Source organism: Ictidomys tridecemlineatus, chromosome 1 (assembly GCF_052094955.1).
Source record: "Ictidomys tridecemlineatus isolate mIctTri1 chromosome 1, mIctTri1.hap1, whole genome shotgun sequence".
In the NCBI taxonomy this organism is placed as follows: domain Eukaryota; kingdom Metazoa; phylum Chordata; class Mammalia; order Rodentia; family Sciuridae; genus Ictidomys; species Ictidomys tridecemlineatus.
The window spans coordinates 245,972,361-245,987,902 of record NC_135477.1 but is presented as its reverse complement, the minus strand read 5'-3'; the positions used below and the strand labels follow the sequence as shown (position 1 = coordinate 245,987,902).

General features: G+C 40.3%; 1 protein-coding gene across 2 annotated transcripts in view; it reads right to left on the bottom strand.

Annotated features, from left to right (window-relative positions):
* Positions 1–15,542, bottom strand: part of Osmr (oncostatin M receptor) — a 66,933-nt gene that overhangs the window by 23,345 nt on the left and 28,046 nt on the right. For both annotated transcript variants that reach the window (XM_040272705.2, XM_005325620.5), the window contains exons 6-7: positions 14,492–14,627; positions 13,675–13,826 (exon numbers count right to left, since the gene is read on the bottom strand). In XM_040272705.2, the coding sequence (XP_040128639.2) occupies positions 13,675–13,826; positions 14,492–14,627 (288 nt within the window). The remainder of the gene's footprint in view (positions 1–13,674; positions 13,827–14,491; positions 14,628–15,542) is intronic.

The window sequence follows — 15,542 nt, the reverse complement described above, 5'->3', positions numbered from 1 at the left end:
TTTATAACAGAACTCAGAGTCTAATAAAAACAATATTAACAACGTCAGGAATATAATCCCAAACAGTCAATGTATAACAATATTCTGGAAAAATGTCACCGATTCCCAAGAGAAAAGATAAGCAAGAGGTGACAACTTCCAGATGACCCATATGAGGAACTGTTAGACAAAGATTTCAAAAGAGCTCCATGAGGTAAAGGTGAGAACCCTTGGGAAATAATGGCAAATATTAAAATGAGCGGTGGGGGCTGGGTGTGGTGGCACAGGGCTGTAATCCCAGTGGCTTGGGAGGCTGGGGCAGGAGGGAACTCTAGCTCAAAGCCAGCCTCAGCAACAGCAAGGTGCTAAGTAACTCAGTGAGACCTGTCTCTAAATAAAACACAAAACAGGGCTGGGGCTGGGGCTCAGTGGTTGAGTGCCCTTGAGTTCAATCCCCAGTACCCAAGAAAAGGAAAATGAGAGGGAGGAGAGAGGGAGAGAAGAAGAAGAAAAGGAGGAGGAGGAGGAGGAGAAGCTAGAAGGAGAAGGAAAAGGAAGAGGAGGAGGAGAAGGAGGAAGGGGAGAAGGAGGAGGAGGATGAGGAGGAGGAAAAGGAGGAAGAGGAGAAGGAGGAGGACTGCAGGAGAAGAGGAGGAAGGAAGGAGAAGGAGGAGAAAGAGGACTGAAAAATAGAATATCTAAAATAAAAATACAGACTGGATGAAATTCAGTTGTGAAAAAAAGGAAGGAAGCATCTTTGTCCTGTCTATCCCACTGAATGCAGTGGGCATAATTCACGCAGTCCTCTCTGAGAAATTTGAAAGGCAAATAGCAGCAAAGATCCTGGAAACCAGAATTGGAAGTACTGCTTGAACTGGCAGGGGGTTCATCGGCTGCTTCCTCTTTTTATTTTCCACTTTTTTTTTTTCCATCAGTCCTCATAATATTTGGCCTTAGATGAAGGCACAGAAGAGGAAGTACCAGAGTGGGCTAATTAAAGTCCCAGATTTCTGACTGGAGAATCAAAACAGAGAGTTCCAGGAAACCAGAAAGCACAGAGAAATCATGGAAGGGAAGGTGCTGGAGAATGTGATTTCATGAAATTGCTGAGGAGCTCCCATGCTTACCTCTAATGTACATGCCTAGCTTTAACCGTATGCAGCATACCAAAGGATCTGAGTGTTAGTTAACATACCGCTGTCTAGGTCCCGGATGTCACTGGGAGACAGACACATGGGTGGAATAGATTTTTAAGTCACTGCAAAGCCCTTGAAAACTGAACTGACATTGGGCTGGTTAAAAACGCAGCCCAAACCCATCCAGGTCAACTGTTAACTAAAAACTACCAATAATCCCCAGAGGATCTAAACATCTGGGGTCTTATAATAGTCAAAATGCCCAGTATAAAATCCAAAATAATCCAGTATGCAAAGAACCAAGAAAATTTCAGCTCATAGGAGAAAATACAGCTGAACAATGCTAGTAAAAAGGTGACCCAGGAGTTGGAATTTTCTACTAAACACTTTTTTTTGGGGGGGGGGGTGGAATTTACCAGGGATTGAACTCCGGGCACTCAACCACTGAGCCACATCCTTATTTTGCATCTTATTTAGAGACAAGTCTCACTGAATTGCTCAGGGCCTCACCGTTGCCGAGGCTGGCTTGAAGTCATAATTCTTCTGCCTCAGCCTCTCTGAGCCACTGGGGTTCCAGGCATGTGCCAGGAATGTTTAAACACTTGTAAACAATTATAATCTGTTCATCAAGCAATCATGAACATTCTCAAAACAAGTAGAAAAACAGAAAGCCTGAGTAAAACTGTAAAAGATAAAAGGGAAATTTTAGACCTGAAAAATAGATTCATAGAAACAAAAAAAACTCATTTTAGAGGAACAGTAGCCAAAGAGAGAAGACATGGATAAGTCCATGAACCTGAAAGTAGATCAGTAGAAATGACCCAACCAAACAAGTGGAAAGAAAAAGAGTTGTGGAGAAGTAAACCAGGCCTCAGGAGATGTGGGATTATAATAGCAAGTCTCCAATATTAGAGTACTCAGAGTGGGAGGAGAAAGAAAAATGCAATGTTGAGTAAATAATGGCTAAAAACTCCCTAAATTTGGTGCAAGACATAAATCTACAGATTCAAGAAGTTCAGGATTAAAACCACAAATGGAGTAAAACTAAAGTCTATCCTAAACACATTAGACTCAAGAAAGTTTTGAGGATATATCAACAGAAATTATTCAACTCAAAGGCCAGAAAAAAAGACTGAAAAAACAAAATGAAGGGTCTCAATGTCCTTAAACAATTAAGTGATTTTTGTGTGCATGTGTGCACATTGGGGATTGAATTCAGGACCCTACACATGCTAAGCATATACTCTACCACTGAGCTACATCCCCAGCCCAATTAAAAAAAGAAATGTTACAACAATGTCAAAAGTACCAGAAGTACAGAACAAAGAGATAAGTCCAAAGTAATAATTGAATAAATAATGGTGGAAAACTCCCAAAGTTGGTTGGTGAGTTGCATAAAGTTACCTATTCAAGAAGTTTGGAGAGTGATATATTCAAGGAAAATTACACCTAGACCAATAATAATTTTATAGAACTAAAATAATTTTCTTGAAAACCAAAGATACAGAAAAAAATTAAGCATCTGGATAAACAACATACATTATGTACAGAATCATTCAAGGGATTTCACATTTTATATGAGAAACCATGAAGGGCAGAAGATGGTGGAACATCTTTAAATTGCAGAAGAAAAGTCTCGGCCTAGAATTCAATACCCAGAAACAGTCAGCTTCAGGAAAGAAGGCAAATAGACATGATTCAGAGAAGCAAGACCAAGAATGTTTTCCTAGCAGAACTGCCCTAAATGGAATGCAGAAATGCTAAATGGAGAGCTTCAGGTTGAATGGTAAAGGTATGAGAGGGAAACGTGCACCTTCAGATAGGAAGGAATAACAACAGAAATTGTAGCTATTTGGGTAAATACAATAGAAGACTATTTTCTTCTCTTAAGTTTTTTGAAGTATGTATGAATGTTAAAGCAAAAAGTGAAACACTGTCTGGTAGGGTTTCCGCTGTATGTAAGTGTAACACATATGATAACTATACCCTGCCATAGTAGAAGAGCATGAAGGAGTAGATAGATAGCTCTGAAACCATGAGCCAAAATAAAGTTTTCCTCCTCTAAGTTGTTATTGTAAGGTATTTTTGTCAGAGTGACGAAAAACTGACTAACACAGCATCTGAGAGGGAATTAATAAGAAGTCCTACATTTTCACACGAAACAGTGGAATAGTAAGTTGAAGATCAGTTCTCTAGAAGACATAGACTGACATATACTCCACCTCCTATGCTGCCGGTTCTTGTTTATAATTATCAAGAATAACTAGAATATTCTGGGAAGAATATTCTGGGAATATAAAATTCTGAGATAAGGAAGCTGGGGGGGGGAGTGCTGGTTGGAACAGTGTGGGCTCTTTTCCAGTCCCTTCTAAAAACAAGATGTCCTGATAAGTGAGTTCATATGTCCCCAGGGTATAAAACCCAGGGCGGGCTACTTTCTGAGGTCCTGCAGGCAGTAAGGCAAGTGAGAAAACTCAAAAGATGATATTCCAGCTGCCCCAGGCAGCTTTCCTGAGCCCTGCGGGGACTAACTAGCCATGAATTCCAAGGCTCTCATTATCTTTTTTTCTGCTTGTCTTTAAGTAACAAATCTACTTCACATAACTAGTATATAACCAAAGAGTGAGCAGGATACAGTCTGTCAGAAACATGGTTTATTGGCTAAGTGGGAGGAGCCACATTCCCTCTCATACCTGGCCCAGGTAGAAATGTCAGCCTGGTGGTGCAAGGGATGGTCAGGCAGCTGAATGATTTATGAGGAAAGAAGAAGGATACTGAGGGGGACATAAGTTTCTCTCTCTAGCACACGCACATGCACACACACACACACACACACACACACACACACACACACACAAGCATGTGTTGCATGGATTGAGACAGAAAAAAAAATGGGAATAGATAAGCCCATTCACAATTCCCTGACTATCAGGCACTTATGTGATCTTTCATCCCTGGAAAGCCTGGGTAGTAAATATTTAGATGGACTCTCAGGCATCTGTTATGGTTTGGATATAAAATATCCCCCCAAAGCTCCTACATTAATAAAAGAACATTTAGAGGTGAAAAGATTGGATTGTGAGTGGAATAAGTGGGTGGTAACTGTAGCCTGGTGGGCTGTGATTACAGAAGGTGGATCACTGGGGTATGTCCTGGAAGGGTATATCTTCCCCACAGCCCCTTCCCATCCCTCTCTCTCTGCTTCCTGGCCCCAAGAGCAGAGCTGTGCTCCTCTGCCATGCTCTTCTGCCATGAGGCTCTCTGCCTTACCTTGGGCTCAGGGCAAGGGAGTTGTCCATCAAGTGGCTCTCTGAAACTGGTACTCAGCAGAAGAGAGGTAGGTACTTTGTTAATGTAGGACCTAACAGAAATGTCGCCATGTAACAGCCTCGTCTCATTGAACAAAAAGATCTCCTGGGCTTAGAGACTAACCAGGGATTATTGGAGGTTAATTGCCAAAGCCATCTGGGCTGACAGCCAAAGAAATATCTGATACAGTCAAGCAAAAAATAGCTAGCCCTGACTGTACCCACTAATAAAAAGGAAGCCCAATAGCTGCTAATAGGTTTCTTTGAGTAATGGACACAGCATGTACCCAACCTGGGTGTCCTTTTGCTCCCTTTATTCAAGGTGACCAACAAGGCCATTGTCTTCAAATAGGATCTTTGCAATAGGAAGTTTGGAAAGCCATTCAGTGAGGTGGGATCTGGCCATTGCTTTTCAAACCTTTGGAGTCTACTAGTCGGATGGAATCACAGATGTCCCAAACTTCCAGACTTCCTGATTATAGAATGTAGCAAGAGAAAACTGCAAGCAGAGTGAGCCAACCTCACTTGCTGTTGGATAATCCTCTTGGGAGACTTAGCATTTTATAGCCAGAGTTGCTACTTGTGGAGCTAAAACACAAACTGTGCATTCTCATGTGGGTACATGCAAATCCCACCAATAACATTGAGCAGGTTCAACAGAGTAAAACTGGAACATTTAAGATCCAGCCCCACTGGGAACTCAAGAGACCTGTGGGTGCGGTAAACAACTAACTTTCAGGACCAAGTGACCTGTAAGGTCTGTTTTGGCTCTTCCCATAACTATGTGGAACCCAAAGTCAAAAACCATGCCTATGCATAGTATACCGATAACTCTGTAATCTAAAAGCAACCGTATGTGAGCTGTAGCTGCCATTTGGCCAGTGAATGGCAATCTTTTGATTGAATCTGGATATGGATGTTCTTCCCAAGAAGCCAACCTTCACACAGTGGCAATGGCCATACTGGCCACCCCCACCACCATATCTTGATACCTTTGCACCAACCTCATGGGCCATTGCCAAGAGACTCACCATCTGCTCCATAAAATACAATGGAGTGATGAAAGAATCCACTGTGTGGGGACAAAACCTATGGCAATCACCTTCTGCCTAGAAGGGAGAAATGTGTGTTGCTTATGTGGACCTGGTAGTACCAACGCGACCCTTAAGAGGAACTCATGGCATCTTTTAGGATACCCTGAGACTTTACTCTGACCAAGAAACAACCTCATCAGACTTTCCATTTGTTATCCATAGGCTGATTGAGCCATTAAGCCAACTCACACAACACTGAAGAAAAAATATCCATCAAGACAGTTACTACTGGATGACATCTTCATCTGAGTAGGGCAATATGGGCACAAAGCACTCTAGTAAAAGGGGGGAATATGGCTCTGCAGTGCATGCTGGGAAACACTGAGCATGGAGGGGTGGAGGTGGACCAGGCAGCTGCTATTAGGCTACATCTACAAAATCCTAATCTCAGAGTTCCCAGTCATTATTTCTCCTTTATCCCATTAGTACACATGTCCTGGAGTGGTCTGTGGTTCAGGCACCAGAGTACTACCACAATTTCCCTCCAACTCTAATGTGGAGGTGATACTTCCCCAATATGCCATTCCCATGGAATCCCAAGCAGGTGGAGAATAGGACCAAGGAGTACTAAGGAGTTAGAGTCCTTCCAGTTGTATGGACATTATCATACATTCTAGGTTTGTATAGGACACCGTCTTTCTCCCTGGACTGGTTGAGGCCAGGAGATCTGGGTCAGGCAACAAGGGCTATGGCTGCCCAGAGGTAGTAGGGACAGACAGACTGGGCAACTATACCAACCAGGTCCAATCCCAGATAAGAAATACCTAAGACCCCAGGAGGGAGGGGAATAGGACGCAAGCCTGCCATCCGCTTTCCCCACAAGGACATGGCAGCAGAGGCCTGGAAGAACAATGACTTCATCAGGCTCTCCACAGCTATGGCCACTGTGGGTAACCAGGAAGCACTGGATCTGCCACCCTCCTCCTTGTGTGTCTCAGAGCAGAGCCACCCTCTCATCCTGCCCATGGTAAACTACAGCAGTATTCCTGATGGCACAATGTTTGTCCAAAGAACAGGAACCGTGCCTTACCAGGTGAGGATCTGGCTCCCACTACCTGGAAGGAAGCTGGAGGTGCTCTGTTTAAACTCAAGGACTCTGTGGCAAGATATCACAACCACCACAACAAAACCGTGGTGGGCTGGTGTTTTCCAAAACTTGTTTGCCGGGTTGTTGAAGCCCAAATCCTAGGAGTCCATCCTAAATTCTCTTTCCCTTTCAATCCACATGATTTCCCTCCAGAAGCCTATCAATTCCATTCTAAACTGTACTCAAAAGATGCTCTCTTTCCACCAACTCCATTACTGCAACAGCCCCTAACCATCTCCTTCCACCACCCTACCCTTATGGTCCAGTGGGAGGGATTTTTTTTTTCTACACATAAATGCCATCATGTCTTTCTCCTGATGAAAACCTTCCAATCCAAAGTTCTCATGCAGTTCCATAACTGTTGTTCCATAACTGCCTGCCACTCCAGTCTCCTTGCTTTTTCCCTTAGAGTAAAGACATAAGGACATCCTCACTGCTCCTCAAAACACCCCCAAGCTTTTTCCATTCCACAACCTTTTCAAATCCTGTTCTATTTCGCATAAAATGCTTTTACCTTGGACAGCTCCCTCCTGCTCATCCTTCAGGACTCCACTCCTTCAGAGAAGTTTCCCCCAACTATCCTGAAGAAGCAGCATCTTGGGCCTTCTGTACACCATTATTTGCATTTTATCTTCTCAATAGGAATTATCAATACTTAAAAGTATTTCTCTTTTTTATAGGTTTCCTATATAAGCAAACGCACTCTGACCACCAGTCCACTTAACATACATTAGCATTTGAGCTTATTAGGGAAGCTTACTCAGTTTTGGTCACCTTGGTACTGCAAGGTGGCCTGGTGAATAAGCTGAGCTACAAGATGTGCAAGAGATCAGAAGGTAAAATGAGGCTGGGAGTAGTGGCAAACGCCTACAATCCCAGTGACTTGGGTGGCTGAGGCAGATAGCTTTGAGGCCAGCCTCAGTAACTTGGTGAGACCCTCAACAACTTAGCAAAACCCTTAAAAAAATAGAACTGGAGATATAGCTCAGCAGTAAAGCATATCAGAGGTCAATCCCCAGTACCAAAAAAATCCTAAGAAAACAAAAATTCTACATCAGAAGAGATTGTGAGACCCCTGCAGGAGAGAGAAGGCTCGTGACCTCACATTGAGAGCAGAGGGAAAGGAAAAGGTAGAAGCTGCTCTGTGTAAGGCCATCGAGGTCACAGTAAGTGATGTCGTCTTCATCATCAGAAAAATTCCTCATTGAGTTTGAAGCGGGGCAGCAGGGGTGACATGATCAAATCCGGTTTTGAGGTGACCAGTTTGCCAAGGTGTGAAGAACATTAAGATACTTCTAGACCTGGGAGGAAGCCGTAGCTGTGGTTCAAGTGAGCAGGGTAGTGGACTGGATGAAGAGTAATGGTACAGATGGAAAAAAGCGAGTAGGTGTAAAACATATTTAGGCAAAAAATAAATAGTAATTGTAGGTGGAGTAAATGTGAGTGGTCAAAGAAAGAAAAGTTCAAAGATGATTCCCATAATTGACTTCCAGAAAATCAGATTATAGGCCACGTCATTCACAGAGATAGAACATGCTAGAATAGAACCAAGTATGAGAAGGAAGCAATAGCATGAGTTCAGTTTTTAAACTTAGGGTATAAGGCATGTTTGAAGTGTCAGGAATATACTCAGATATGCAGAATTACATTGGTTCAGATCATGACAGAGAACTTCATCTGTGTACAAGAAGTTACTAAAGCCACAAGCATGTTAGATCATCCACTAGGTAAGAGAAAAAGCATATGGGCAAGACTTGAGGTACTGCAGATATTGGTGTCTGGCAGAGAAGGCTAAGCCTCTGAAGAGAAGCGGGAACTAGAGAGGAAAGAAAAAAAAAAAAACAGGATTTGGGCATCTCTACCTAAAAAGACAACCTGATTTGGGATCTTCAATAAAAAGTCAGTTTTTTATTCTAGTTAAGAGAGCATAGCAAAATTGTTGCTATGATGATTCTGCCTTAGTTGAAAGCCTTCAGGTATGATATCAAATAGAGATCCTGTCTGGCCACTACAAATGCCAACCTATAATAGTTGGACAGAAGATGACAAGGGAGATAAGGAAAGAAGACCTACTAATGAATTACTGAACCAGGACAGGATGATGGCTCCCTCCCCCAAACACTGGATGAAGATTCAGAGAAAACTAAGGAATTCTGTACACCCTCCCCCCCACACACACTGGCAGAAACTCAGACCACTGGAGCAGGAATCCCTAGGAGTAAGGTTAGGGGAGGCAGGAACACTGAAAGCAGCCCAGGGAAACCCATGGAGCCAAGGGATCTGCGGAGTCTCTTCCCCCCTCCTCTTCCCTGAACCCCCAGGCTGGTGGATTGCCATCTAACCTCCTGATGCTGCTACTCGAGGGATGAGCATGAAACCCTGAGCTGAAGGGCTGTCTGGTGCAGGGAGGAATGCTTAATTCTGGTTTCCTAGGGCCTCTATCTCCTGATCCTCAGCTCATCACCTGCCCACAAGACTTGGCCCAGGCTATTACATCTTCCCCTGATAAGTATGCCCTGACAACATGGCATCCACTTGTAGGAGAAGTCCAAGTTGTTGGACACCACTTGTAGGAGAAGTCAGGCTCACATGCCAAAATAACGAGAGATCTGTGCAACAGGAATACAACCAACTGATCTACAGTCAACAGTGTTAGTCAGCTTTTCATCACTGTGATTAAAATACTTGATATAAAAAACGTAAGGGATGAAAGTCCATTTTGGCTCCTGGTTACAGAGGCTTTAGTCCATCGTGGGCTGGCTCCATTGCTTTGAACCTGAAGTGAGGCAGAACATGGTGGCAGAAGGACATGGCAGAGAAAAGTGGTTCAAATCATGACAGCTAGGAAGGAGAGGGTTGGTGAGCATCCAGAGGGAAGATAGTCCCCAAGGGAAGGGGTTGGTGAGCATCCAGAGAGATGATAGAGTCCCCAAGGTCATGACCCTAGTGACTTCTTTCCTCCAGACACGCTCTACCTGTCTATAGTTTCCACCACCTCCCAGAGGTCCATTCAAATTATTAATCCATCAAGTGGATTAATCCACTGAGGGAGGTTAAAACCCTCATGATCTATTCCTAAAAGCCTCACCTCTGATCATTGCTTCTTTGGGGACCATACCTTCAAAATATGAGACTTTTAGGGACATTCCAGATCTAAACCATGACAAGTGGCATTAGAACAAATAGACTGAGAACTTTAAATAAGCAACATAAATATTTTTTAAAGATATAGGAAGTCTCATATAAATGGTATAGCAATTTTAAAATATAAGTTTGATAATATCCTCAAAATTCTTAAGACAAAATTTACCGTTATTATAAGGAGAAATGATTCTATAAACAGTGGGTAATTTTAGTAAATACTTCCCAATCATTGGTAGACTGATTAGCAAAACTCAAGGATATAAAAGATCTGAACAACCCAACTAACACATCTCATAGATCCACAGAATAATTACAATTCATGCATGCTAGATTGATGCCTGAAATTCTGCACTTCCACAAAGATCCCAGGTGACAGACACTTCAATCCACAGACCAAATGCTGACGGCAAGGTATAAGACCACAAAACAAGGCTCAACAGTTCAATGAACCTGCATTACATAGACAGCTTTACTGACTACAGTGAAATCTGTTAGAAATTAATAATGAAGAGACAAACATTCTTCTATTAGTAAAATTTAAAACACATAATTCATGGATTATAGACCGTATCAAATATAGCTCATTATAATAAAGGAATTTCAGTGCCAACATTTACTGGATTATTTTAGACGATAAAATTTATATTTCAATGGAGATTTATGTCTTTAAGCATTGTATTTGTGAACCAGTATCCAACTTACGAAAATAAAAAGAACATCAGAATAAATCCAAGGAAGCAAAATAAAACAGATAATGAAAATAAAAGCAGAAATTCAATTAGCTGGGCTGGGAATGTGGCTCAAGCGGTAGCGTGCTCACCTCGCAGGTGCAGGGCGCTGGGTTTGATCCTCAGTACCACATAAAAATAAAATAAAGATGTTGTGCCCACCGAAAACTAAAAAATAAATATTAAAAAAATTCTCTCTCTCTCTAAAAAAAAAAGAAAAAAGAAAAAAGAAATTCAATTAGCAAAGAAAGATACAATTAAAAGAATATTTTAAAGCCAAATTTGTTTGTTTGTTTTTTGGGGAAAAAAGCCCAAATACTTAAACTTCTAGCAGATTGGGAAATGAGAGCAAACCCCACCTTGTAAGGAAAAGAGGATGTAACCATGGGTAATGCAAGAGCCAGTGAGATAACAGACTATTTCAAAACAGACCAAAAGACTTGGAAAAAGTGATGCAATATTTTAAAGAACAATATAACTCAGATTTAGAAAAGTCATAACCGAGGGACAACTCAAAAAAGAAATAAATACAAAAATTTTAAAAATGAATTAGAAACGAAAACTAAACTGGGAGAAGGCCCAAGAGCAAATGAACACAACCAATCGTTCCTTTGAGTAGAGAGAAGGTAAAAGAAGACAACTTTTAATAATCTAAATTAAATGAAGAGATAAAAAATAATTCAAGAGAGAGTGGCACATACTGAAGATTGAAAAGAAGACCTAATAAGTGGAAGCTAGCAATTTCTGAGAAAGAAAACCAAAAGAAGGAAACTGACTGACTAGGGTCTGTCCTTTACCCTTTGCCTGACGTTTATTGCCTGTCAACATGGTAGATAGTTCAGCAAACACAAAACAACAACAAAAACAACAAAACCCTATAATTCAAATACTTTCAACGTATTTGTAGCTACGCACAGAAGGAACATATCATGTTACCAAAAATATCAACCTAGAATAGCCAACATCAAGACAAACCATAATGAAATTACTGAATTTTAAAGAGAAAAAAAAAATCCTTTGGGTATTTAGGTAACAAGATCACTTGCTTCTAATGGAAAATAGACAGATTGCCATGACCATGCGGCCTTTGTCTGCATTGCTATAAGGCAGGAGAAAATGGAGAAGTGCAGTTTATGACACTCAAGGGAGAAAATGCAAGCTAAAGGATTTTGTCTTCACTCAAACTGACTTTTACATACAAAGACCAGAGTCAAACTTTGACTGACATTCAAAAATTCAATGGACTCTTGCTCCCACAAGCATGAACTTCAAATAACCAAACTGAATAGATGAGCATTTGCATAAGAACTGGTGGTGGAACATTAAGAATACATAGTTACTTATAGACCAAGAAGATTCAGTAAAGGTTAGAAGAGAGATGGATCTAATATGTAATATCTATGATGCTTTGATGGGGGAGATAGAGTAGAGTAAAATTACTGGATTTTAAAGAAAATAAACAACTATTTTTTAAAAATGGAGGGGTTTCCCAATTTAAAAAAAATCAAAATTATAGGAAAGAAAATGAGGAGATTAAATGTTTAAAACGGTTTAAATTGTTTTCAGAAATTGTTTTCATGGTCATAGCACAAAAACCATGCAGGATGTAATTTGGGGGAAGATTTTTAAACCTTATGTACAGACATTAACAAAGGCCAAAATAAATGTAAAACTATACCATCTCCATGCATAGGAAGATGTAATAACATAAAGAGAGTGATCCAGGTTACATTTGTAAGTTAATCATAAAACTAATGAAAAAAAATCAACAGGGTTTTTATAGACTTTGATGTATCAATTCTCAGATTTATATAGAAGAATACAGCACCAAGAATCATGAGGATATATTTGGCCAAGAAGAGGGAAGGAATTTACCTTAAGTTGAGACTCATCTGAAACTTAAGAAATTCAATGTTATATCTCTACCTTATTTAATATACAAAAATCAGTTCCACATGGATTTAATTGAAAAAAATCAGGGATTTAATTTAAAAAACAATTTTAAAATTCTTAGTAAAGCATTATAGGTGACTAGACTTCTGATCAAAGGACAGGAAAGGATTTCTTTAAAATATTTTGAGATAATTATGTGAAAATTGAGAGCTTTTATCTATCAATAGGCATGTATAAGATATTGAAAAGGTACAAACTGGAGAAGATATTAGTAATATATAGGAACAAAAAGCATCAGCATCAAGAATATACAGATTAACTTGCCAATTAAAGCATAAACAATGTATAGAAAAGTAACAAACAGCATGAATAAATATTTTTATAAAAGAGAAAGCAGATGTGTTCAAAACATAGGAAGAGATACTCAGCCCTAAGAATGTGTAGATTGAAACCATCATCACTACTATTTTATACCCATTCAGTTGGCAAAAATGAAAAGCAAGAATAACCAATGTGAAGAGATATGTGCATCCCTAAGACGGTTCCACTGGGACAATTTCTTTGGAAATAATTTGATATTATCTCATATAAGGTGAACATTCAGATACTCTATACCTCTGCCAATTCTATCCTTAGGTACATTACTCAAGAAAAACAATTGCATATGTATACTAAAACACGTGTGTGTTAAATGCTCATTAACTAAAATGGTACTCAAAAGTAAAAACCTGGAGACAACTTGAAATCTGTCCAAAGAAATAAGTGAATAAAATATTGTATATTTACATGAAATGCTATATTGTAGTAAACGGATGGACTAGCAACACTCAACAATATGAGCAAATCTTAGCCATTTAATATTCTATAAAAAGCAGTTACTAGATTCTTACACACAGATTGACATCCTTTATAAACATTAAAACCAAACAAAATTGAATTATTTTTAGAATTAAATAAAAAATAAGAATACACACAAACACACTTATACACAATTTAAACAAAAAATAATCTTGGTGGAAGGAGACCGCTAGGGAGGCAGTGAAATAGATCACGAAATAAGTTCATGTCAGAGTCCTGGTTTTTAAGTTGGTTAGTAAGCTACTAGGTGCTTAAAACATTATCCAAATAAACAATTAATAGGGCTGCATGCATCTTCAAGGGTAAGTGTGGCATGAGCAGCAGGTAGAAAATTATGACTTTCACTTAGACTGTGAATTAGGCAAAAATCCTACATCACATTTACTCGATCATACAGTATATCAGGTATATTGGTGACCACAGTTGCTGTAACAAATCTGTTCTCACCTCGATGACTCAGGTTAAAAATAATATTAACACTTCTCTTCCTTAAGTTATTTGCTGCTGTGAGCGTGAAATTATACATTTCTTGTGAATCTTGAGTTATTTTCCAATCGCACGAGTCTTTGTGTTTGCAACTTTGTTTTTTCCCAGAAAATCTTCAAAACAAAACAAAACAACAATTAAAGGGTTTACTCCTTTGTCAAAGCAGATGTCTCTCCCTGTCCCTTGGGAGTGACTTTCAAACAATATTCCACATATTGGCATTGATCCATCACTAAGATACCAGTAATGAAAACACCGTTTCTATGTATTTGCTATATTTGATTAAATGTATTAATGAATTGCTGATTCATTCAGAGGGGAGAACATCAATCAGCTTTGTGTGTGTGCTACTGGTGATTTAAGCCAGAGATGCTCTGCCACTGAGCTACATTTTTTTATCCTCTTGCCTTGGCTTCCAGAGTAGCTGGGGTTATAGGTGTGCACTACCGTGCACAACTCAATTAAATTTAAGTAGTCTTAAAAAGTTGGAAAATGAGATAGAGACAGATCATCAGATGAGATTACTTTCACATAATGATATAGTATGAACTATTTTTCTTATTTCTATGGTACATATTTTTGAAGAAAAAGAAACCCCTCAGGTAGAGAGTACAATACACCTGTGATCACTTAAAGATTTTTCTCCTGACCCTGGCAGGTAATTTGGAAACATTTGTATCAATTTTCTAACATTTTGTATATAACATCTAAGTGTAGCTTGTTGCCACCTACATCACAAACAAGGAAGAATCTGTCAATACAACTAGAGCTAACTTACGATTCAAATAAAGTGTAGCTTTGGGAATGTTGTATATTCCAATCCAAGCCAGTGTCCACCCCAGGATACCAAGTGCATTTCAAGGTCTCGAAGTCCTGAGTTTCACAAGAAAAGTTCTTGGGTTCCTCAAGTACTTCTACCCGAACAAAGAAAATAAACAGATGAAAGACCGAATGAAACACTTTTATTGAAAGACAGATTAAACGGAAAGCTCTGGTCGGGATCTGAAGCCATAGGGTTACCCAGAACAATGAAGAAAACTCAGAGTGGAAGTCCACATATCAATAGCCCAATAAAGTCACATCACAGGCACCTCATCATTCCGAAGCCCCCTCTTCGGTGATTTTTCTGGAGTATCATGGGAATGGGTGGTCAGTGTTATGCAAGAGGTCGGCACCATGTCCATTTGAGAGGATGTGTTCCCAGTGCCTGTTTGGTGTTTCATTTTGGGTGATGTGACTTACAGAAAGCCCAGAAGATGCTAGTAAGTCAGACTCTGTGACCTGGATAAACTCAACAGCTGGGAGCTGAGAGTCCCAAGAAATGGCAAAGCACCTCTTGGATGCTGGAGCCACTGCTGTCCGCAGTGTCCACATTAAGGCACACAGATAATCCCAAGAGACTGGAATTATCCACTTTGACAATAGAGGGAGGAAGAGAGCTGTCACAGATATTGTCCTACAGTCCAAGGAAATGAGGCACTTAAGACCAAGCACAGGAGGCCACTGAGTGGGCACACAGAGACCTGCAGAAATGTCAACATGTCCCCACTCTACTGATATAGCCCACAGAATCAACTTTCCCCACAATTTAGAACAAGAATGGCCACCATTTGTTAAAATTTTGGTATATGCCACAAGTGTGTTGAGGCCTGGCACTGCCCATGGTCATAAACCCCCAACCACCATCATCCCCATACTGGCTCAGAAAGGCTAGAAAACTTGGCCAAGAGCACAGGCCCAGCCAGGGCACGATTTGGACACACGTCTTCCGGGCCACCACCCTGACTGTGTTGTTGTGGTCAGATGATCTGCAGCCCCCTCCTCCCTGC